The sequence below is a fragment of the Belonocnema kinseyi genome, chromosome 1 (assembly GCF_010883055.1).
Source record: "Belonocnema kinseyi isolate 2016_QV_RU_SX_M_011 chromosome 1, B_treatae_v1, whole genome shotgun sequence".
NCBI classification, from domain to species: domain Eukaryota; kingdom Metazoa; phylum Arthropoda; class Insecta; order Hymenoptera; family Cynipidae; genus Belonocnema; species Belonocnema kinseyi.
Window position 1 is genome coordinate 85998169 of NC_046657.1, and position 24279 is coordinate 86022447.

General features: G+C 25.0%; 1 protein-coding gene across 1 annotated transcript in view; it reads right to left on the reverse strand.

Annotated features, from left to right (window-relative positions):
* Positions 1 to 988: 988 nt before the first annotated feature.
* LOC117167363 (delta-1-pyrroline-5-carboxylate dehydrogenase, mitochondrial) overlaps positions 989 to 24279 on the reverse strand; it is a 69569-nt gene continuing 46278 nt past the window's right edge. Inside the window, exons 4-7 of the mRNA XM_033352242.1 lie at positions 23724 to 24134; positions 10070 to 10248; positions 5738 to 5926; positions 989 to 2335 (exon numbers count right to left, since the gene is read on the reverse strand). Coding sequence (XP_033208133.1) covers positions 2101 to 2335; positions 5738 to 5926; positions 10070 to 10248; positions 23724 to 24134 — 1014 coding nt within the window. The 3' untranslated portion in view covers positions 989 to 2100. The remainder of the gene's footprint in view (positions 2336 to 5737; positions 5927 to 10069; positions 10249 to 23723; positions 24135 to 24279) is intronic.

Sequence of the window (24279 nt, forward strand, 5' to 3'; positions counted from 1 at the left end):
TGAATAGTCAGAAAATTGTTGATCTTTTCAGGGCGCACAATTTTATTTAAATACATTTTTTCGTATCTTGCAAAGTTCGACCGCAAACTTAAATTTTTGATTTTTCGTTATTTTTCGTATGATAAAATTTTGAATTCCGAACAAATTCAAAAAGTTTCAATTTTTTTCTGGCACAGGGGGTCTCAAAACGTGGAGAGTAAATGAAAACCAAAAAAGTGAAATTTTGCATAAAACTAATACCTTCTCATTAGGATGAGAATTAAATAAAAGATTTTCGACAAAAAATAGAACAGGAAATTTTCTGATAAAAATCGAATTCTTAAACAAACAAACAAAACGGATTTTAAGCAAAATAGTTTAATTTTATACTGGAATAGTTGAACTTTTAGTATAAAAAATTTATTTATAATTATATATTTTCGACGATAAAGGATTTTCAATTTAAATGACGAATTTTTAACCAAAAAAATAATTTTTAACAAAAAAGTTTAACCAGGCAGTTGAATTTTTAACTATAAATGTAAATTCGAAATCAATCTAACCAAATTTTCTATCATAATTTATCAAAATTTCTTCTTTTTAATATTATTTCTACTCTAAAAAATTCTTAAAGTACTCTCTTTTTCTAAAATTTGGAAGAAGGAACTTTTAAACTATAAAAAAATTTCCACTTAGAACAATAACTCAGCAAAAAATTGTAAAAGGTTTTTCCTATAATGAAAAATAATTCAAATTTAATAAAAAATTAGAATTTAATTAGAGTAAAATGAGATAATCTTAAAATCGACGACTATAAATAAAGTATAAATCACTTTTCTAAATTGACCAAAATTATTTAAAATAATAAAAGTTTGAACTTTTCTGCAATCACAAGTTAAAATCCCATGTTTTTGTTTTCAGTCAATAAAGTTCCGGGTCATTTCCCAGTTTTTGACCTGAATTCTTGCAATTTCACAAAGAGGAGAAGAAAAATAACAATTCGAGACACTTCGTACTTTTCAGTTATCATATTTTGTTGCTATAGTATAGCTAAAATAAATTATAGTATAACAGCCACAATACCTATCCTCGGTTATCGTAAGAAACATCCTATGACTATGAGATTCTACAATATGACTCACTTTCGTAAATCATAAATACCTATAGAGACACTTGATTCAGAAAAAATTTTTTAAATTCTGAATGTTTGTTAGGACAGGATTCTTCGACACAGTTATGGAATCCCACATATTTAAAAAATTAGGATAAAAAATCAATATTCTCCCTTTTCAAGTAGAGAATATCTAATCACATTATATGCCAACTTCTTTCAAATTGGAAAAAGAAAAGAATTTCAATCGAGAAAAAAGTTAAATACCCCAGAAGAATCTAGCTGGGAGAGTTTCAAATTTTTTCGAAAATAGAATCCTCTTTCGTCAAAGTGTTTCTAAAAACTAGTCTTATAATTATATAAATTTGGATTGTGAGGGTTTTTGCTTTTAAATTCTACAACAGTCGCAATCGATTTGTACACAATTTTACAAAAATTACAGATTAACGAACAGAGCCAAGAGATATTAAAAGCTTTGATATCTTCGAGTACTGAAAAAAAATTAAATTACTTTAAATTAAACTATTTCCAACAGAGCGTCAGGTTCTTGTTGTAAATTCACGTTGGCGGCAGTGATTTTTCAATATAGAACACAATTCAATTTTGATCTGATCTCTCATACTTTCTGCAAAATGCAATTCTAAAACTGACTTTCGGAATACATGGATTGTTTGATGAATGCTTTCGATTTTAAATTCAAAATTAAAATTAAAAGAAGCAAACCATTTCTATTTTGAAGCCTAATCAGTGTCTTTTTGTAGATAAAAATAATCTATTCGTAAAGCAATACGAAATATCAGATCTAAAAATACAGTTGATAAGAAATCAGCACTGGTTTTTGTTTGATTTTTTTTTTTTTAGTAAGATATGATACTAAATTATCTTTTGGATTTCGCGAATCTCATTTTTTCGGAAATGAAACTCTTTAATGAAAAAGTTTCTTCCATTATCATATTTTTCGAGAGAGAGAAAAAAAAGAATAGAAGTTCTGGTCTAATGGCATTGAAATTTTAGTCTCTCATATATTCATAATCGAATTCTCTGAGAGGTACGAAGGTTTCTTTGATGGATTGAGGTGAGCCCCAACGTAGAACATAGTGAGGTCCACCGGCTTTGTCATTTGTCCCGGACATTTTGCTGCCACCGAATGGCTGTTGTCCGACTACTGAACCAGTCGATTTGTCGTTTATGTAAAAATTGCCGGCGGCATATTTCAACTCATCGAGTGCTTGTCTGGCCCAAGATCTGAAAAATTATAATAATTGTTCATCAGACATTTTTCAAATTAAAATTTCATTTTTCAATATTTAAGGGGTTAAACCAAATTATTATAAAATGGGATTTATAATACTCATAATGAAGTACAGAGAATATTTGTTTGTAAATTCGTTTATGACAAAATGACGGCTGCGTCACATTTCTCCGCCGGCGCCTTTTGTTTTAAGGTATCGATATATTGATTTTTCGCGACATGGTGCAATTTTGAAATGAAAATAAAAAATTTTATGAAAAAAAATCGTTACAAAATTGTTTATAAAAAAAACTATACAATATGAAAAAAAATCATACGCACGTCGCTGTAGAAAGCAATTTTGAATCTATTTAAAAACATTCAGATCGATGGATGAGAATTTGTTCGAGTTATGTTTCCGGCCAGCTCAAAAAAAAGTGGCTTCGAGAGAAACGCGTTTAAAGTTTGAAGTGCTTTAACCCTCAAACGGCACACTGGTGCGAATTCGCACCGGACTTTTTTTTCCATTTTGTTGGCACTTACGCAAACACAGCTGCAGCGGATTATCCCCATATATATTGAATATATATTTTAAATATGTGTGATATGTACTAGTTGTTTATTATATCTTCAAAATATTAAGTATTTAATATTAACACTGCAAACAAACAAATTCGCACCAGTGTACCGTTTACGTATGCTCGGCTGGAGTGTAACCTTTGAGGGTTAAAATCGCCGGGGCATACCTGATAGGCGTTGCAGGAGAATAGAATATTTGGTCATTTAGACATTTTTCCGCCCACCACTTTTGGTATATTATTTTCAAACCCTAAAATACCTTTCAAGCAAAAATAAATTTCGATTTTTTGAAAGTTTTACAGTGGTTTAACACCTTAATATATTTTAGAGGATTTCAAAAGAATACAAAATAATTTAATCGTTGAAAGTGCTTTGAAAATATGGCAAGGATCAGTGCAGGATTTCAAATTTCTGGGCTTTCTTCCGGTCAAGTTTTTCAATTTTCTTGGTCAACTAAAAGTAACATATTCATATTTTTATCGCAAAACGCAAACATTTATTTTATTTCACGACGTTCGTCCTAAGCATTCAAAAACATTTAAAAAAATAAGTTTTGAACTAAAATAAGTTTTGAACTAAAAAAAAATGAATCTTCAACTACAACTTTCAACAAAAAATTAAGTTTTATGTTAAAAAATCAATATTCATGGATGGAATATACAACTGGAATAGTTGTATTTTTATTTTCTGTTTAGAGAAAATTATTATAAACCAAAAAAAAAAATCGGTAAGAAAATTCCTTTTCATCCAAAGAAAAAAAAAGTTTTCGATCACATAGCTCATTTTCCAGCCAAAGAAATACATTTTTAATTAAATTGATGAATCTTCAATAAAAAAATTAATTAATTAAATTAATTTTCAATTAAAAGAGATAAATTTACATCCAAATTGTTAAATTTGAAATAGAAAAGGTAAATTTTCAACTAATTTTCTCCTCAAATTATGAATCTTCAGCTGGAATAGTTGAATTTACTATTTACAAAAAATATAAATTTTGCATCCACTGAGATTAATTTTCTGCAAATGACGAATTTTCCACAAGTTATATGAATTTTAAAAAAATAGTTTATTTTATTAAAATCAATATAAATTTTCAATCACATAGTTGAATTTTCATCAAAAAATGATCAAATTTAAACCAAAAACAGAATAGTGACATTTTCCGTTCGAAATGTGATTCTTAACCATAAAAATTGAATTTGAAGAAAAATAGTTAAATTTTCGGTAAAAAAATTCCTTTTCAGTAAAAGAAAAAACAAGTTTTCAATCAAATAGCTTATTTTTGAACCAAAGAAATAAATTTTTAATGAAAATGATGAATCTTCAATAAAACATTAATTTTTAACAAATGAGATTATTTTTCAACTAAGTAATTTTTTAACCATAAAGGTGAATTTTCAACTAAAATGATTAATATTTAACTGGAATACTTGAATTTTCAACCAAAAAGAAAAATGTGTAAACAAGGAAATTAACTTTCAAAATTAAAAAGCATTTTCTACCAAAAAAGAATTTGTTAATAATAAAACTATTAATTTTTTACCAAATAGTAGAATTTTCGTCCGAAAAGTTAAAATTTCTACCAAAAATAGAATAATCAAATGTTTTGTTAAAAAATTTTAATTCTTAACAAAAAGAAATCAGATTTTCGGAATAATTTTATTCGCAAAAAAGTGTAGTATTAAAACTTTTTTATACTCAAATCCTTTCAAATTTGAATTGTTGTAAGTAAATTTAAATAGTTGAAAAATTAATTATGTTTAAATTTTTAATTATACTTTTCTGAATTCAAACAATTTATTTTTAATTGCAAAATTAAAACTTATGAAATGGAAAAATTTAGCGTTCAACATGAAAATTCAGGAAACTAAAATTGTTACCTTTCAAAATTTTTAATTTCAAATAGTTTAAATTTTAACACTTCCTTTAGAATTATCATTCAATCATTAAATTTTGTAATAAAATATTTTTCAAATTGAAATGATTTATTTGCCTAAATCTTCAACTAAACATCGGGCAATTTTAAAACATTGTTTTGAAAATTTAAAACAAAAAACCAAGATTACTAAAATATGGTTAGAATGCTTTGAATTTCAAAAATTTTCAAAATTGCTTTATATTTGCATCCAAAATTGTCCTGACATTTTTAATTTTTGAATGTAAAACTATAATACTGTGAAATTTGAAATTCAAAAACTCAATAAATTTAGCAATTTCAGAACAAAGATTTCGAATTTAAGCTTTTGAAGCAAAAAAGAAAATCTTTAGTTTTAAAGCCTCAAGAATTAAACTGTTTTACAATTGCAAATTAAATACTATAAATTTAAAAGATGATAAATGTTTTATTAATAACATGTATCATATAATTTAAATTCAAAGTGATTGGATAGAATTTTTTACTAAAAAAATAAGATTTCTTTGAATAAAAATCACTGTGATTTTCACAACACAAATTTGCAGAATTTTTCAATATCGCGAGAAATATTATAAAGCTTTTAAATTTAACGATTATACAAACTTTGAAAATATTCTTTCTAATTAGAAACTTTCAAAATTAATTAATTCAAACTTGAAGCATTAAAAATTAAGAATTCCCAACTTGGTTTAAAAGTTGAATAATTCTAACATTAGAATCTTGAAATTAATGTTTAAAAATAATTCATTTTTAAATTATGCATCGCTATTTTGAAAATTCAATTATTTTAATCTAAAGTGTAAAATTAATAACTTGAAAATGAATAATAAAGCAACTAAAAAATTGAAAGAGGACCTACATCCGTTGACTGGTAGTATTTTCAAAACAGAATCATTAAAACTTGAAAAAAGTAGAAACTTACTCGTCTTGTCCGAAAATCGCTCCAGTGAGTGCGTAGGGCGTGGATGGCTCAACCAATTTCATTGTCTCACTGAGTTTTGAGTCCTTGTAAACGTAAATTGAGAGAATAGGTCCGAAGATTTCTTCAGTAAAGATCTTATCCTTCGGGTTTTTCGTCACGACTATCGTAGGCTCGATAAAGTATCCACATCTGAATCAAACGAATACGAAAAATTCTTCATGAATTTTATAAATTTTTTTCTGTAATAAAATTAAAGCCTTTACACAAAATCAGGATGGCGATTCGACGGACAATTTCAAATTCCCGGCCAATTCTCGGTCAAGTTTTTCAAGTTTCCCAGACAACTAAAAGTAACATTCATATTTAACGCAAAACGCAAAAATTTCTTTTATTTTACACTCGACCGAAATGTCCGCCTTTTGCCCCTGAAAATAGAGGCGAAAATAGTATATATTTCACGCAAACCGAATTTGCGGGGTCAAAGTCAAATTAGCGGGGCGACAGTAAAATTTGAGGGGCGAAAGTGAAATTTACGGGGCGAGCGTAAAATTTTCGGGGCAAAAGTAAAATTACCGGGGCGAAAGTAAAATCAGCGGGGCGAAAGTAAAATTAGAGGGGCGAAAGTAAAATTTGGGGGGCTATAGTGAAATTTGCGGGGCGAAAGTAAAAAACCCAGCCGCGAGAAAAATCTGCTCCTTTCGCCCCTTGTTGCATAATTTACTATTAATTCACGACGTTCATTCTAAGCACCCTTTAACACAATATGCCCAAAAATTGCAAAATAAATAAATTTTAACACAAATACCTTAATTTTGCACTAAAAAACATCAATTTGTAACAAAGAGGGTTAAAAAAAAGTTCCATTTTCAACCTAAGTGCTGAATTTTCAACTAAAAATGATGAATCCACAACAGAAATAGGCTAAATTACATTTTTAATTAAAATATTACCTTCAACAAAAAAACTTTCAAACAAAAAAAATAACTTAAAAAAATAGTTACATTTTCAAAACAAAGTAATAAATTTTCAACTAAAATTGTAAATCTTTAACTGAAATAGTTGAACTTTTGTCCAACTAGGTGAATTTTCGACCAAAAAGATTAATTTTTACTAAAAAGGTGAATTTTCAAACAAAAACTGTCATTTTTCAACCAAAAATTTAATAATAAAATTATTGCTCAAAAAATAAATGTGCAACCAAAGAGATCAATTTTTAAATTAAATTCTGGGATGTTCAACTGGAATAATAGTTAGATTATCTGCTCAAATTAATAATAATTTTCAACCAAAAAAAGAAACAAATTTTCAAAAAAATAGTTCAACTTTCGGCAAAAGATTCCTTTTCATCCAAAGAAAAAAGAAGTTTTCAATACAATATCTCATACATAAACCAAAGAAATTAATATTGAATTGAAATGATGATTCTTCAACCAAAAAGATTATTTACAATTAAAAGAGTTCGACTTTCAACCAAGTAATTCTATTTCCAACTAAAGATGAATTTTCAACTAGAGTAATAAATATTTACCTGAAATACTTGAATTGTTAATCGAAAATAAAAATGTTTAAACAAGAAGATAAACTTCTAAATAAAAAGATCATTTTCGACCCAAAAAAATCGATTTTTTACTCAATTATGTGAATTTTCAACGAAATAGTCGAATTTTTAATTTAACAAGACAAAATTTCATCCAAATTGTTGAATTTTGAACAAGAAAATATTAATTTTCAACCAAAAATAGACATTCAAATTTTTAGTTGGAGGAATTAATGTTCAACCAAACTGATAAATTTTTACCTAAAATTATGAATCTTAAAACTGGAATAGGTGAATTTCAAACATGCCAAGAAAAAGAATTTTTAAGTATAAAGATTAATTTTCTACAAAACAGGCGATTTTTTCAAAAAGGACATACATTTTCATAGAACTAGTTCCATTTTTAAATAAAAAATATCAATTTTCAACTAAATAGTTGAATTTGTATTTAAAAAGTGCATTTCCAACGAAAAATAGAATGGATGGCCGTTTTAATCGAAGAAAAAATTCCCGTTCATCTCACGGTTGTTTCCCAATCGCAAACATTTTTCACAGTCAATGAAATTTAAAAAATCAAACTCTATTCTAAACATGTTTCCATTTAAAGTAATCAAAAATAAACAACAAAATATAATTTTGAACATTTTTAAAGTTCATTGCTCGATTTTTTAATTTAGAGTATTGAAAATGTTAACATGGATTTATATTTTTTGAATTTAATCTGAATCTTTGAACCCTACATATAATTGATAAAAGTTTTAAATTTGGCAGTTTATCTGCATTTCATTTTAAATATGTCAATTGAAAAGTGTCAGTACCGTCCATTTCATACGTATAAATAAATTTTTTAAAGTAATTTTAAGCTACACATATTAAAAAATACATTTTTTTTTAAACATCACAATGTTTTGAATTAGAAGTTAAATTATTATCATTATAAATAGTTTGAGCAGCCTTCACAAAACTTTAAAATTTTACTTCAAAATATTGAGAAATCTAGAAGTGGTTTTATATTTTTCCAAATTTAAAACCATTGTTGAAATTTTTTCAAATCGTTTAAATATATTTATAAATTAATATAATTTTTCCTATAAGTTTTAGAAAATCCTGCAAATTAAAAAAAAATCCTGAGAATTTGAATCTATAAATAACCATATGAACACTTATTATTTGTTGAAAAAATTAGAATAATCTTAAAGAGATATTTAGAAGTTTTAAAAATATCAAAATTAAATTTAGAACTTAAAATGATTTCAAATCATTTACACGAAGTTTGTGACCCGCAAAAATTGGGCTATTCGTACCGAAATTATGGTGTAAATACCCACAGCTGAATTTAAAACAAAATGCAGATTTTTTCAGATTTCAATAAAAAAATTTAGAAACTTCTTAATAATTGTGAAAGGCTTAAAAAGAATAAAACATTTTCTTAAGATTCTTAGAAAAATTGAAAATGATTTTTAATTTTTTATCGTAACAGAAAATTTAAAAAGATTTTAAGAGATTTCCACACTCACTCAAATTTGGTTTACAAATAATAAGTGTTCCATTGCTATTTATACGTCAAAATTTACCAATGTCACTTACAAATTAAACATTTTTTAAGCAGAACAATTTAAACGGCAACGTTAAAACTTTAGAAGCTCTTCGAAATTCTAGAGATTCAAAGCTTTCTATGTAAAACAATTCAGTTTGAAATTGTTTAATTTTACATATATTTATATTCAATTTACTCGTCTTAAATGAACAGTGAAATTTGTAATGACTAAGAAAAATAATAAAAATAATATATTAATCAATTTATTTATTCAATTTAATATAAAAAATAATATAAAGGATAAATATTTTATTGATGAATCATTAAAATTGTTATTTAAAAATAAAATTATCGGAGTAAATGATATTATATTAATTTCAATTCGTATTAAGACTTTTGAATTCAAAGAGTTACAATCTGGAAATTCTCCAATTTTGAACGGATTTAGAATCGCTTTATCCAATCATTATTCAGTTTTTTATGCTTTGATTATTTACAAAACTGTTAAAATCAAACTTGGGCTACTGGAATAGTTAAACTTTTAGTTTAAAAAATTGATTTTCAATGAAGTAGTTACACTTTCAACCAGGGATGAATTTTCAATTTAAATGATGAATCTTCAACCAAAAAGTTAATTTTTAACAAAAGAGTTTAACTTCCCAAAATTAAATTAAATTTTTTACTACAGAAAGACGAATTCAGAATGAACAATGTAACTTCTTGAAATTTTCTTGGAACTTCTTCTGGAAACTTTAAAATTATGACAAAATTCTCAGGAATTATTTTAAATTCCTGTCTTCTAAATCCAAATTTATTTATTTTAAAAAATCCCCGCTCCATGTAAAAAATTCCCTGTTCCAAGTGAAATTATATTTATTTGCGGAAACTCTCTGTCCTAAAATAAAAACGATAATTAATTACTAACATTTCCTGTTCCAAATCAGTATGAATAAGAAGTAAGCGAATAAAAAGTGGTAAATCCAATCTTAGAAAAAATTTTAGAAAACTATTGTTCCAGTATGTTTAAAATATAAATAAAAAATTATGATTTAATTAGAGTAAACTAAGATTATCTGAAAAATCTGCGACTCTAGATATAGTAGAAATCGCTTTGCTAATCCCGGTTTTTAAATTTATTTCCCGGTTTTTTTCAGGGGTCAATAAAGATCCCTGTAATTTCACAGTCTTTCTCGGTTTGCGGTTCAAGCCGCCACCCTGAAAATACAAAATTAATTAGTTGAAACTGAAAGAAACTCACGAATCGTCGTAACCACCTCCACCAATGATTTCCAAATCTGGAGACTTTTTCGCGTGCTCGATGTAGCCTGTAATTCTTTCAAAGGCCCGCTTGTCAATTACAGCGCCAATGAAATTTTTGAAGTCCCGAACATCTCCTACTTTTAATTTGTCATGAGTGGCTAGAAGTCCCTCCTTAATCTGTAAAATAATTGTATTAATCAATTTTTTTTAATTCAGGTACTTTGAGAGATTTGTTTTGACTGGATTAATTTTTTGAGAAAGTAGGGTAATAAATTCTATTATGTAACATTAATGTATATTCTATATTCCTAAGAATTTTCAACAAGAAAAGGACAATTTTTCATCAAATAATTGTAGTTTCAAGCCAAAAAGACGAATATTTTAGAAGACAGTTAAATTTTCAACCAGAAAATTTGAACTTTCTACGAATTTTTTTCTTTTACAATTTATAACCAAATAGTAAAATTTTTAAATAAAAGAGATCAATTCTGGACCAAAAAGATAATAGCAGAATTTTCAATTAAAAAGAATTAACTGTCAAACCTAAGAGATGAATTTTTAAGAAAATAGTTGAATTTTAAAGAAAACAATTAAATTTTCAACCAAAAGTAGAAATTGTAACAAAAAAAAAGATAATGATAAATTAGGTTAATAGATCTATATTAATTTTAGCTTTTCAATTCAAAAGAATTAAATTTCAACTATAAAAGACTAATTTTCAACCAAAAATGATGATTTTCTACCAAAAGATGAATTATCAATCCAAAAGAAGAAAATTTCTGTAAAAAAAGACGAATTTGCAACAAAACTGTTGAATTTTCGACAAAAAAATATTACAATTCAACAAAATAGTGGAATTTTCAACAAAAAAATATTACAATTCATCAAAATAGTGGAATTTTCAACAAAATAATTACATTTTCAAGCAAAAGTAGAATCTTCAAAAACAACAAAAACACGATGATTTCTGACTTTAATTCAAAATAAATCAATTTCGACCATAAAAGATGAGTTCTTACCCAAAAAAGATGACTTTTCCACCAAAAGATGAATTTTCAATCCTAACGGACGAAATGTCTATCAAAAAGGACGAATTTTCAACCAAAAGTAGATTTTTTAACAATAAAAAAACGATGATTTCTGACTTCTCAATTCAAAATAAATCAATTTCGACCATAAAAGATGAATTCTCAACCAAAAAAGACTAATTTTCAACCAAAAATGATCATTTTTCTACCAAAAGATGAATTATAATTCCAAAAGGACAAATTTTCTATTCTAAAGATGAATTTTTAACAAAACTATTGAATTTTCGACAATAAAATATCGAAATTGAACCAAATAGTAGAATTTTCAAGAAAAAAATTACATTTTCAACCGAAAGTAGAATTTTAACAAGAAAAAAAGATGATTTCTGACTTTTCAATTAGAAATAAATATCGACCATAAAAGATGAATTCTCAACCAAAAAAGACTAATTTTCAACCAAAAACGATCTTTTTTCTAACAAAAAATTAATTATAAATCCAAAATGATAAATTTTCTATCCTAAAGATGAATTTTCAACAAAACTGTTGAATTTTCGAAAAGAAACTATTCTAATTCAACATAATAGTAGAATTTTCAACAAAATAAATTAATTTTCAACCAAAAGTAGAATTTTCAACAACAAAAAAAGGATGATTTCTGACTTTTCAATTCAAAGTAAATAAATTTCGACTATAAAAGATTAATTCTCAACGAAAAAAGAATACTTTTCTACCAAAAGATAACCTTGGATCCGAAAGGACGAAATTTCTATCCAAGACGAATTTTTAACAAAACTGTTGAATTTTCGACAAAAAATATTACAATTCAAGAAAATAGTGGAATTTTTAACCAAATATATAGAAAGATTTTTAAACAAAAAAGATTAATTCTGAAACAGAAATATAATAGCAAAATTTCGATTTTTAAAGAATTGACTGTCAACTCTAGAGATGAATTTTTAAGAAAATAGTTGAATTTTCAAGAAAAGAATTAAATTTTCAACCAAAAGTTGAATTTTTCACAATAAAAAAATATATTTTGGTTTTTCGATTAAATGTAATTAAATTTCAACCATAAAAGACTAATTTTCAACCAAAAAAGATGACTTTTCTACCAAAAGATGAATTATCGATCCAAAAGGACAAAATTTCTATCCAAGAAGACGAATTTTCAACAAAACTGTTGAATTTTCGACAAAAAAATATTACAACTCAACAGAATAGTGGAATTTTCAACCAAAAGTAGAATTTTTAACAAGAAAAGAAAAGATGATTTCTTACTTTTCAATTAAAAATAAATTAATTTCGACCAAAAAAGATTATTTTTCAACAAAATAGTGGAATTTTCAACAGAATAATTGAATTTTCAAACAAAAGTAGAATTTTTTAACAGCAGAAAATATTAATTTTAGCTTTTCAATTGAAAAGAATTAAATTTCAACCATAAAAAACTAATTTTCAACCAAAAATTATGATTTTTCTACCAAAAGATTAATTATCAATCCAAAAGGCCAACATTTCTATCCAAAAAGACGAATTTTCAACAAAACTTTTGAATTGTAGACAACAAAATAGTGGAATTTTCAACAAAATACTTAATTTTTCAATCAAAAGAAGAATTTTTAACGAAAAAAATATATCATTTCTGACTTTTCAATTTAAAATCCGAAAGGACAAATTTTATGTCCAAAAGACAATGTTAAAAAAACTTTGGAATTTTCGACAAAAAAGATTATTTTTCAACCAAATAGTTGGGTTTTCAAGAAAGTAATTCGATTTTCAACCAAATATGTAGAAATATTTTTAAACAATTGAGATTTATTCTGAAACAGAAATATAATATAGACTTTTCAGATAAAAATAATTTACTTTCAGCCAAACAAGATAAATTTTCAAAAATATAGTTAAATTTGAAGCCAAAAAATGGATTTCTAACAAATTAGTTTATCTTTTAACAAAGTAGTTCTATTTTCGACCAAGAAGAATGACTATTTAAGAAAATAGTTGCATTTTGAAATGATAGTTAAATTTTCATTAAAATAGCAGAATTTGTAATCAAAAGAGATGAATTCTGAACAAAAAATATAACGTTAGACTTTTTTAATGAAAAAGAATTCAATTCCAACCAAAAAAAGACGATTTGTCTACCAAAAGAAGAATTTTCAATCCATAAGAACCGATTTTCTATCCAAAATTTAAAGGTTCAAAAAAAAGTTGTATTTTAAAGAAAAAGAGGTGAGTTCTGAACGAAAAATAGTTAGGCAAAATACACTTTTAATACTAAAATATTAAAAAAGAAATTGCATATTCCCGTAACCATATAAGAGGTCAAATTTAAAAAAAATACTTATCAATTTGTGACATTAGCTTGCTTACAGAAAATATGTTTTTTTTTTAACTCGACTGAAATTAAAAAATACATTTAAAATATTTAAACCACGTATAAATTTTATACACTATACTCTGTTTAAAATTTAATATTTCAGAATATTAAATATTCTCAATTTTTATATATTTTTAAAAATTATAAAATTACAGTTCAACAATTTTTGATAATAATTTTCAGAGGCCAAAAAAATTCTTTTTAGTTATAATGAAGCAGATATTAAAAAACAAAAGTATCATAATTGAAAATCAATAAACTTAAATAAGCTAACGCTAAAGTTATTTATAATTTTAGCAAAAAATTATTTTTCTTACATTTACAGGTATAAGGAATTGAGAAAATATACTTTTACCCTACTGTTGATATTTTCATGTAGAAAATTAAATTATAATCTGTTATTCGTAAAAATTAGACATTTTTTTGTCTTTCAACTGATCTAAAAAATATAGTATGTGACAAACTTTAGTATACATAATTTTTTATCATATTTATGATAAAATATTCTCAAACTTTAATTATACTTTACTTTATAGTTTTGTTTTCGGACATTCTTAAGCTATTGGATACATTATTTCAAAATTTTCACCAGAAATCCAAAATAAAATGTGTATCTCTACCTTGGATATTTCCATTGCAATTTCAATTGGTTAATGTTAGTTAACAATAAAATATGATACCTCTTGATCGGTCATTTTTAATTTTCAGAATTGTTTAAAAATTGTAAATTGATGGCATACACTTTTTTCACGAATTTAATTTTTTTTCTGTGAGAATATCATATTTTTAAAGTCAATATTAAAAAATATTATATAAAATTATTATAATAATAATAATTATTATTATTTATTATTATTATTATAATTAAATTATATAAAAAATCCCTGAAAATTCCATGTTTTTCAGATATCTCAAATTGTGTACAGAAATAATTGTTAATAGTACGAAACAATTCAAATTTTTTATATTCTTAAAACAATTGACTTGGAATCTGTATAAAGTTTCGCAAGTTTATTATAAATTTATTTATTAATTTATTAATTATTTTATATTTCAGACAAAAAAGATGTGAATTTTTAATCAGAAACAGGGGAATTCAAACAAAAAATACGACTTTTTAACATGAGTTGAATTTTCAACTAAAAAAGATTTTTCAGTGAAGACAGAGAAAAAATTGCAAACAAATAGTTGAATTTTCAAGAAAAAAATATTAATTTTCCTACAAAAGGAATGATTTTTTAATAGAACACCATGACAAAGTTTTAATTTCAAATATTTTTTAATATTGGGAAATAATTATGTTTTTAACATTTTGCTACCGCACTATAATTTGTCAATTTTTGCACATCATCAAAGACTTTCAAAGGAAAATTAAAAATTGTTAGGCCTTATTTTTAGTAGATTCAAGAACATTTTTTTTAATTTTTGTAGGATTTAAAAAAATGTTGGCAAAAATTTAAATTAGTTCTAAAGATATTTTCCAGTTTTTAAGCAATTCAAAAATAATTTCAAATTGTTTTTTAAAAAATGTAGATTTTTGAAGATTTAAAAATAATATTTAGAAACTTTTCATGGATTTTGAAAGTTTTTAAAATAATCGATTTTTTTCTTATATTTGTCAGCCAGACATTTTATATAAAAATTCGAAAATTTAAAGCATTTTTGAACATTTTGATACCACTTTACAGGATACGAAAAAAGATAAATAGAAAAAAATTTGTGGATTCAAAGAATGATCTAGAAATTTTTTACTAATCACTTTTTGATAAGAAGCGTAGTTTTGGCTTAAATTCGTAAAAGATAGCACTAAGAATAAAAAAATTAAATTTTTAAACAAATGAAACAAGGTACGAAAAAAAGACAACATTTTGCACCTGAAAAAGAACTAAAAATTTCTTATTAATCATTTTTCGATAGGATGTGTATTGTTGTTTTAATATTGAAAAATTAATTTAACACTAAAAAATTTAATTTTTGGAAAAACGACGCAAGGTTAGAAAAAAATACGAGAATACAAAACTTTGCATTCAAAAAAGATTTACAAATTTGTTTGGAAACACTTTTTAATAGGACGCATAGTTTTTTTAGCCGTAAGAAAGAAAATTAAAATGAGAGAATTAAATTATTCGACAAACGACAAAAGCTTTAAAAAAAATTAATAGAAAGCAGACACGCTTACCCAAATTAAAACTGCAAATTTCTCATTAATACTATTTGATAGGAAGCGTATTTCTTGTTTTAATCGTAAAAACTAGCATTGAAGATAAAAAAATAATAAATAAATACATTTTTGTGAAATAATCTTTAATATTTTAACAAGGATGATTGGTAACACTGAGCACAATTCCAAATACATTTTTTTTAAGAGCGAGACGATATTCATTGCAAAAATAATAAAAAATCTGAAGAAAAAAAAACCCCGGTTTTAAAAAAATTCCCGACTATTTCCCCATAATCTAATAAAATAGTTGGGATTGAAAACGTCCTTGATATTAACGACAATCGGTTAAAAATAAATAGAAATAAAAAACCTAAATTTATAATGGTACATCTTTTTTTATTTGTGTTTGGAATAGAGTCAACATCAATCAATTTTTCATGATTAGATGACGTAAAACGATGTCTCGTTAGCAGAAAATAGAAGACTTTGGTGAACTGCCAAAAATTCGTGCTCTTTATCAATTTAGAAGTGATAGTTATTTTTAACTATCGTTGGGCTTTTTATAAGACTGAGAATGTCCTTTGGCTTTTAACCAGAATTTATGTAAGACGGGGTCGAAATTCTAATGTGAGAAATCATTTTTTTCAAACTTCAAAAACGAAGAGAACATTTACAAAAAATGATTTTTCTGTTGCATTCATTATTTTCAAAAAATGCTTGAGTTGAAGTAATTTGAATTTGTAAATGTCCATATATAAACACTCGTTTTAATTTTAAAGTTAGCACAATTAAACAAAAAAGTAGTCCGAATCTCAATTTGCATAAGTCTTTTTTTTTATAATATGTGAAAAAATGGTTAGAAAAAAGCGTTGATTATCGATTCAAGATAATGCGATGCCTTTAATACACATTGAAATTATTTTTAGCTTAAATACAATTTATATACACATGTAAAATTATTATTGTCGAAAAATTGGTTAATTATATTAACTGGAATTAATTTATTAAATTGCTTTTCACTATTGTTTTTTAATTTTCTCAAAAATGGTCTGATTGAAAATAACATTTTTTGTATTTTTTACCCATACCTCTTTTTAAAAAATCATTTTTATTGACTTAATAATTTTTTAATTTTTTATTTCAAGGTGCATATTAAATCGGGTCGAAAAACAAAAACCAAAAAAAAACTGATAGTTTTGATATTTTCGTGCACATTTTTTTTTAAATTGATTTCGGTGTTTGTATCATGTTGAACTATCATTTTTTTAAGTTGACTCAAATATATTTACAACATTTCATGGCGTTTTACTGATGTAAGTACAAAAATAAATTTCTTTTAGCTTTGTAATACTTTTAAACTTTAAGAAAACAACTTTCTGTTTTTAGAAACGACTTGATAATTTTAACAATTCAAAATATTGAGACGAAAAATGGTGGCCAAATCAAAATTTCAAACATTCTTGTTATTACAGTTTTATTTATTAATTCGAGAAAATAACAATTTTGAATAAATAAAAAATGACAAAACATTAGGCTTCAAGGGAATTTCTGTTATTGATTTATCATTTGAGTATTAAATTAAATTATATGAATATTTGAAAATTAAATTACATAAATGAAACAGAGTAATAAGCTTTTTTGTAAATATTGAATTGGCCGAAATTTTAGATTTTTTCAATATTTTGGATTTTTTAATATATACAAGCACACAGCAACACAATCTGCAATCATTGGAATTTTCTGCTTACCAGTTTATTCTGTATTAGAATTAGAATTTTTAGTTTATGTCGAATCATCACAGTTAGGCCACCAAAAATCGAAGTTCATTTTTTTTCACAATAAAATACATCTTTTAATAGACTTTATGTTCCAAAGGAACATTTTTCTTGTTAATGGATAAACAAATTTTGATGATTTTTACATTAAAATTTTTATGAAAAAACATACATTCCAGAAGTCTTTCTTCCGAATATAAAAAATTGAATTTATTTTTAAAAATATCACTTTTTTATAAACAAATTAAAATTAATTCAAAAGAATAGTAATTAGTATTATTTATTTTGAATAGAATGAAGTACAACATGCTCTTAAACGCTCGCTTGTCAGACTAAAAAATTTGTATCTCGTTAAACAATAGAATCTACTTACATAGTATTTCTTTTCGCATTTTTTACAACAAAAAATAAGGAATAATATGCAGGCAAATGTTGTCTCTTAAGAGAACAAAAATACAATTTTTTTATAAACAATTGGTAATTTTTAAAATAAATTCAATTTTTTATATTTTTATATTTATATTTTTATATTTTTTATATTTTATTTTGTTGCAACCAAAATCTGGAGAAATCTTTTCGATTGTAAGGGCTATTAAAAAATTTATTTCGCAGCGAAAAAACTACTTTCGATTTATGTTGGCCAATGTGTGATAATCTGTCCTAAACTAAAAATTTTCACTGTGCCAAACAATTTGTTTTTAGGAAGTTGTAAAATACTTCGTTACATTTAAAAAATTTTAATTTGACCGCTATTTTTTATTTGTTTATTTTGTATTTTCAAATTTATTTATTGATTTCTGAAGCCAAAAATTTTGCTTTCCCGAAGTTTAAAAGTATTACGTTGAATACTATGGGCAGAATGCATTTTTTAGTTTTTTAATTAGTCAATAACTTTCATAAATAGCTTTTTTGGGGGCCTATTGCCGCTAATTAGAGTAAGCGCATAAAAAAATAATAAGGACCACCCTACTGTAGCGTAATCTTAGGAATGATTTTTTTATGTTATTTTGAATTCAAAATCTGATTTTTGAATTTTTTTATTTGGCCTGAACAATTTCAATTTTTGTGAGTTAGGCTGTTTTAGTTTGAGACTTCATTAGTGTGATAATTCTCACAGATTTTTATTAAAAAATTATGTTAACAGGAACTTACGTATTTTTGCGAATACAGGAGGGCCATTTTAATCAAAGAAAAAAATCTGGGTCATTTCTCGGTTCGAAAACATTTTTGAAGGTCACTAAAATTGAAAAAATGGAAATCTAAATCTAAAGAATTTTCCACTCGACGTAATAAAACCTGAGCTACAAATTAATGGTAGAATTTTTGAATTTTAAACTTTAAAAATTGAAGTTTAAAAGTTTTTTTATTCAAAAATTGTGTTTTTAAATATTCATATAAAATAAAAGCTACTCACATTTTTGAACTGAGAAATTTTAAATTAACTGTAGTTAAACTGCTGGATAAATTTTGTTTAACTTTTATAAATTGTAGAGTTCAAAAATGCAGATTCAAAATCTTGAAAAATGTACATGTTTTACATTACATCACATTTTTTATTATTTTTGAAATTTTTTTAGAACCTCTAAACATCTTTTTAAATTATTTGAATTTTTCCTAGAATTTTTTTTTAATTCTGCCAAAAAAAATATTCCTAAAATCTTCCACAATAATTTTTCACAATTTTGTAATTCTTTCTAAATAATTTTTAAATCTTCTCTTGATATTAATATTTCAAAATTTAAAATCATTTACAATTGTGCTCGAAATCTTAAGGAAATAAATTTTATTCCTTCACTCCTAAAGCCTTTCACAATTCTTAAAAAGCTTATAAATTTTCTGTTAAAATTTGCAAAAACCCTATATTTTGCTTTAAATTAGGCCGGCCGTGGACTCTTCGTTTGCATTATTTGAAATCATTAAAAATTCTTAAATAATTTAGAATTTTTTCTAAACTTGTAAAAATTTCTCTAACTTACTCAATTTTTTTCTAAGAATAATAGGTGTTCAACTGTTATTTATATATCGAAATTCATCAATTTGACTTATAAATTACGTTTTTTTTAATAGAACAATTAAAAATGTATCGTTCAAAATTTAGTTGTTTTTTTTAGTTTTGAATAGTTAATCTATGATTACTGACTTTAAATGAACAATCAGATATTACTAAATATTAAGCAGTTCTTTTTTCTAATTAAAATGTTAAAAATTGAATGGCTTGAAAGCGGAACATTTTGGACTATAACAATATTTGAGATTTAATAAAAACCTTTAATTATGAATATATTATTTTTAGGTTACTTTAAAAATGAAAATAGTTTATAAAGTTTCAATCGGACATTTACATTTGTTTAAATAATAAGACTTTCAAATTAAAACAGTTTAACTTTTAACGTTAAAATCTGGAAATTCGTAAGCGGTAAACTTATTCCGAATCGTCTTGCAACAACAATTATTATTCACTTTTTAATTCTGAAAGTACAGTTCCTTTTTTTTAAATAATTAATTTATATTCAGAGTTGAACCACAAAAAATATTTTTTATCCAAAATCTTCTACTTCAAACGCATGTTACTTTTAATTCTTAAGTCTTTAAAAATGCAGTTTAAATTCTTTTAATTAAAATGGAAGCTTAAAAATTAATATATAAAATGCAACATTTTTAAATTAAAAGATTTTCGAATTACGAATTCTAAACTGAATGATATCATAGTTGGAAAAAATAGCAATTTAACTAATCATTTAATAAATGGTTGAAATCAAAGTTGAACAAATTTTTTTTCCTGAAAATTTGTAAAACTCCCAGTTAAAAAATAAATTCCCAATTATTTCCCGGTCCAGCGGCCACCCTGGAGTAACATTTTTTATTGGAAATTATTATTATTATTAACTTTTCTTATGCTTATATATTAAAGTTTTTCAAAAGTGTCTGCTTCAAATTGATGAAGGAAGTTTGTATTGAAAGAAAAATAGGTATTTTGAATCTCATCTTTTGATATTTTTGATAGGGTGGCCACTGTTTTTCAAATTTCCATCTCCCGACTTTCTCCCGGTTCTCCCGGTAAATATTCGTGATTTATCCCGATTTATAAAAAAATCAAATTCCTTAGCGAAACCCAGTTTTTTCACATATATGATCAATTGCGAAAATCGATGAGCATCAGCAAACCCTTTTGCAAGAACTCAATTGTCGCAAATCGCGCGTTCACGTACCTGGATTTTTATTTCCTAACATGAAAAATATGCAAATTTAAAAATCAATTTTAAAACCAATTTTTCAACATTATATTTCAAAAAATTGTAGCAATAATTAATCATTTCGAATTGAAGGCTTCGGAAAAGGAAAAAATTATTGCACAATTTTGAACGATTTAATAATAAAAGGGAATGAAATTGTATAATTTATAGATCGAAGCCCTCCAAAGTAAAAAATTTTATTTTAAATTGAAGAATTACGAAATTTAATGATTAGATATTAAAAATTGAGAAAATTGGGCAATTTTAAAAACCGAGGAAATAAAAAACTGAAAAATTTTTGATTTGAACAATTATAAAATCAAAGCGATTAAGATTTGACAATTAATATTTAAAACTCAACTATATCTTTCAAAGTCAAAGCTTATGAAATTCTAGAATTTTAAATTGTTATTAAATAACGAAATAATAATTTAAAATTTATACTAATTAAATAAATTTTTATAATACAAAAGAATTAATTCAATTATACTAAATAAACTTTCAAACTAAAGAGTAATTTTTCCTTCCTGTATCAATTTTAGTTAGGCAGTTTAATTTTTGTCTTTTTGTCATTTCAAACCCAATTTTTAATTTATTAATATCAAATCTTCCTTTCGAACTATTATTAACACTTGAAATTTTCCAATTAAATATTTTCCAATTTCAAATGATTTATTAGTTTAAGTCTTCACCAAAAAAATCAAAAAATTTAAAGATATTACTTTGAAAATTCAAATAAATAATAAACTACAAGAATGCTGCAATATTATTCTATTTTTTGAAATTGTACAATCTTAAGCGTTTCAATTCGAGATTGCTTTATATTTACATCTAAAATGATCTAATTCAAAACTGACTATCAAGGCCTTTATTACGAAATTTTTGAATATGTAATAGCGAAATGGTGTTGTCATTTTGAATTAAATTAAAATTATAGAAATTTTAAAGATGGTAAATATATTATTAATAACTAGCATATCATGTGGTATTAAGTGACATTCAAAACGGAAAACATTGTGAACCTTTAAATTTTAATTATTTTAAAAACTTTAATAATGATTTGCTTTCTAATTGGGCACTTTGAAAAAATTACAAAACGCATTAATTATGAAATACGGGAAATCACCCGGTGTAAATTTTTCTCCCAACTTTCTCCCGATTTTCTCCCGATTTTCTCCCGGTTCTCCCGATTCTCCCGGGTTGGTGGCCACCCTGCTCACTGAACTCGATAGGTTCTTCGTAGAAGTCTGTACTTTTAGGATTAAGAACTTTATCAGAGTTGGCGATTTCAAATTCCCGGTTATTTCCCGGTCAAGCTTTTCAATTTTCCCCGTGAACTCAAAGTAACGTATTCACATTTGTCGCAAAATGCAAACATTTATTTAAGATCTTATCATTAAATATAAAATAAGTCCTACAGTCCGTTATGTAATTTCAGTACGGTCCCGGTGTTTGTCCTGATCGTAAACATTTTTCACGGTCAATGAAATTTAAAAAATGGAACACTAAAGCTACAAAATTTCCAACTTGAAGTAATAAAAACTGAGCTGCAAATAAAAGCACTCAAAACAAACTGTTAAATTTTGAACTTTTAAAATTGAAATTTAAAAGTTTTCATTACAAAAATATTGTATTTAAATGCTCAATAATTTACACGTATAAAATTGAAGATACTAACATTTTTCAATATAAAAAAATATAAATTCACGTTATCCATTTCAATGATCTAAATTAAAAAATCAATCAATGAACTTTAAAATTTTCAAAATTATATAATTTTAAGGAATTTTAAGCTAGAAACATCAAATATTGAAAAATTGAAAAAGTTGTAACTGAACTCTTCTGGAATTAGAAATGCAATTATTTTCTTTTTAAATAGTTTGAACATCCTTAAAAAGATTCAAAATTTAACTTCAAAATCTTGTGCAATCTAGAAGTTGTTTTAAATTGGTTTTAAATTTAAAATTATTTTGGAAATTTTTTATGAACTTGGAATTATCTGTCAAAATGAATTGAATTTTTTCTACAATTTTAAGAAAATCCTGCAATTTGTAGAAAATTTCTTTAAAATTTAGATTTATAAAAAAAATTGAACATTTATTATTTTTATTATTTCAAGAATTGTAAAAGGCTTCAAAGGAATACAAACGCTTTTTAAGATTCCTAAAAAAATTAAAAATAACTTTTCATTTTGAAAAATTATTTTAAGAGAATATTTAAAAAGTTTTTCAAAGATTTAAACAAAATTTTCAAAAAAGATTCTAGAAGATTTTAAGAAAACTTTCTAAAATTTGTATGATAATTTTTTATCTTATTAAAACTCCTAAATATCTCTTAAAATTACTCAAATTTCTTCTAAAAATGTTTATTTGTAAATTATACATCAAAATTTAGGAATTTCACTTACAAATGAAGCATTTTTCAAATACAACAATTAAAATTGCAACGTTCAAAGTTTAAAGGCTCTTCGAAATTTTAACGATTCCAGGTTTTCTATGTCAAACAAGTCAGTTAAAGATTCTTTCCTTTTAAATATTTGGTTTCAATTTACTTGTCTCAAATAAAAATTCAAATATTGCTAAATAAACAATAATTAATCTTTTTTTAATTAAAAATTTCAAATTGAATGGGTTAAAAATTGAATATTTTAGACTGAAACAATATTTTAAATTTAATAAAATCCTTTAATTAAGAATATATTATTATGAAGTTATTTTTAAGTTGAAAAAAGTTTATAAACTTTCAGTTACACGTACACATTTGTTTAATGACTAAGACTTTCAAATTGAAACCATTTAGGTTTTAACGATAAAATCAGAAAATTTCTAAATTTTGAACTGGTTTGAAATCGTTTTTGTTCACTTTTTATTACTTAAAGTGCAAATAAATTTAAACAATTTATTTATTAAATAAAAATGTTTTTTATTCAAAATCGCCGCATCAAAGGCTTTTATTTTTTATTTGTTTAAGTATTTAAGAAAGAATTTAAAAATTCTTTAAATTAAAAATGTAAGTTTAGAAATAGAAAATAGAAATAGAAAATAGAAGACAGGAGCTAAATCTTCAACTCACCTTCGGCCAAAGTGATTCTGGAACATACATTCGGCTGCAGGCCGAACATTTCTGTCCATTATACTCAAAAGAACTTCGTATGGTTCCCATCACAATGGATTCGGCATCCGCGCTCGGATGCACAAAATGGAAATTTTTCCCCCCGCACTCGCCTATAAGTTTTGGGTAATTTCTGTAGTTGTTGACATTCTGGCCAACTTGGGACCAGAGTCGATTAAAGGTCGGCACCGAGCCGGTAAAATTAATTCCTGAGAGGTGAGGTGAGGACGTTATCGTGTCACCAAAGTCCGGACCGAGAGCGGGAACGAAATTAACCACACCTGGTGGCACGCCAGCTTCTCTGCAGATTTTAAAAATCCACCAATTCGATAGTATTGCTGTGTCCGAGGGTTTCCATAAAACTGCATTGCCCTAGAACAAAATAAAACGAAATTTTCTAAAGGAGGAGAACAGATAATTTTTGATCGTGGGAATCTCTCAATTTTAGAGAAACAAAGTAAAATTGTAAATAGGATCAAAATAACAGCAGCTCTTGTTCGCTGGTTAAGTATTTTCT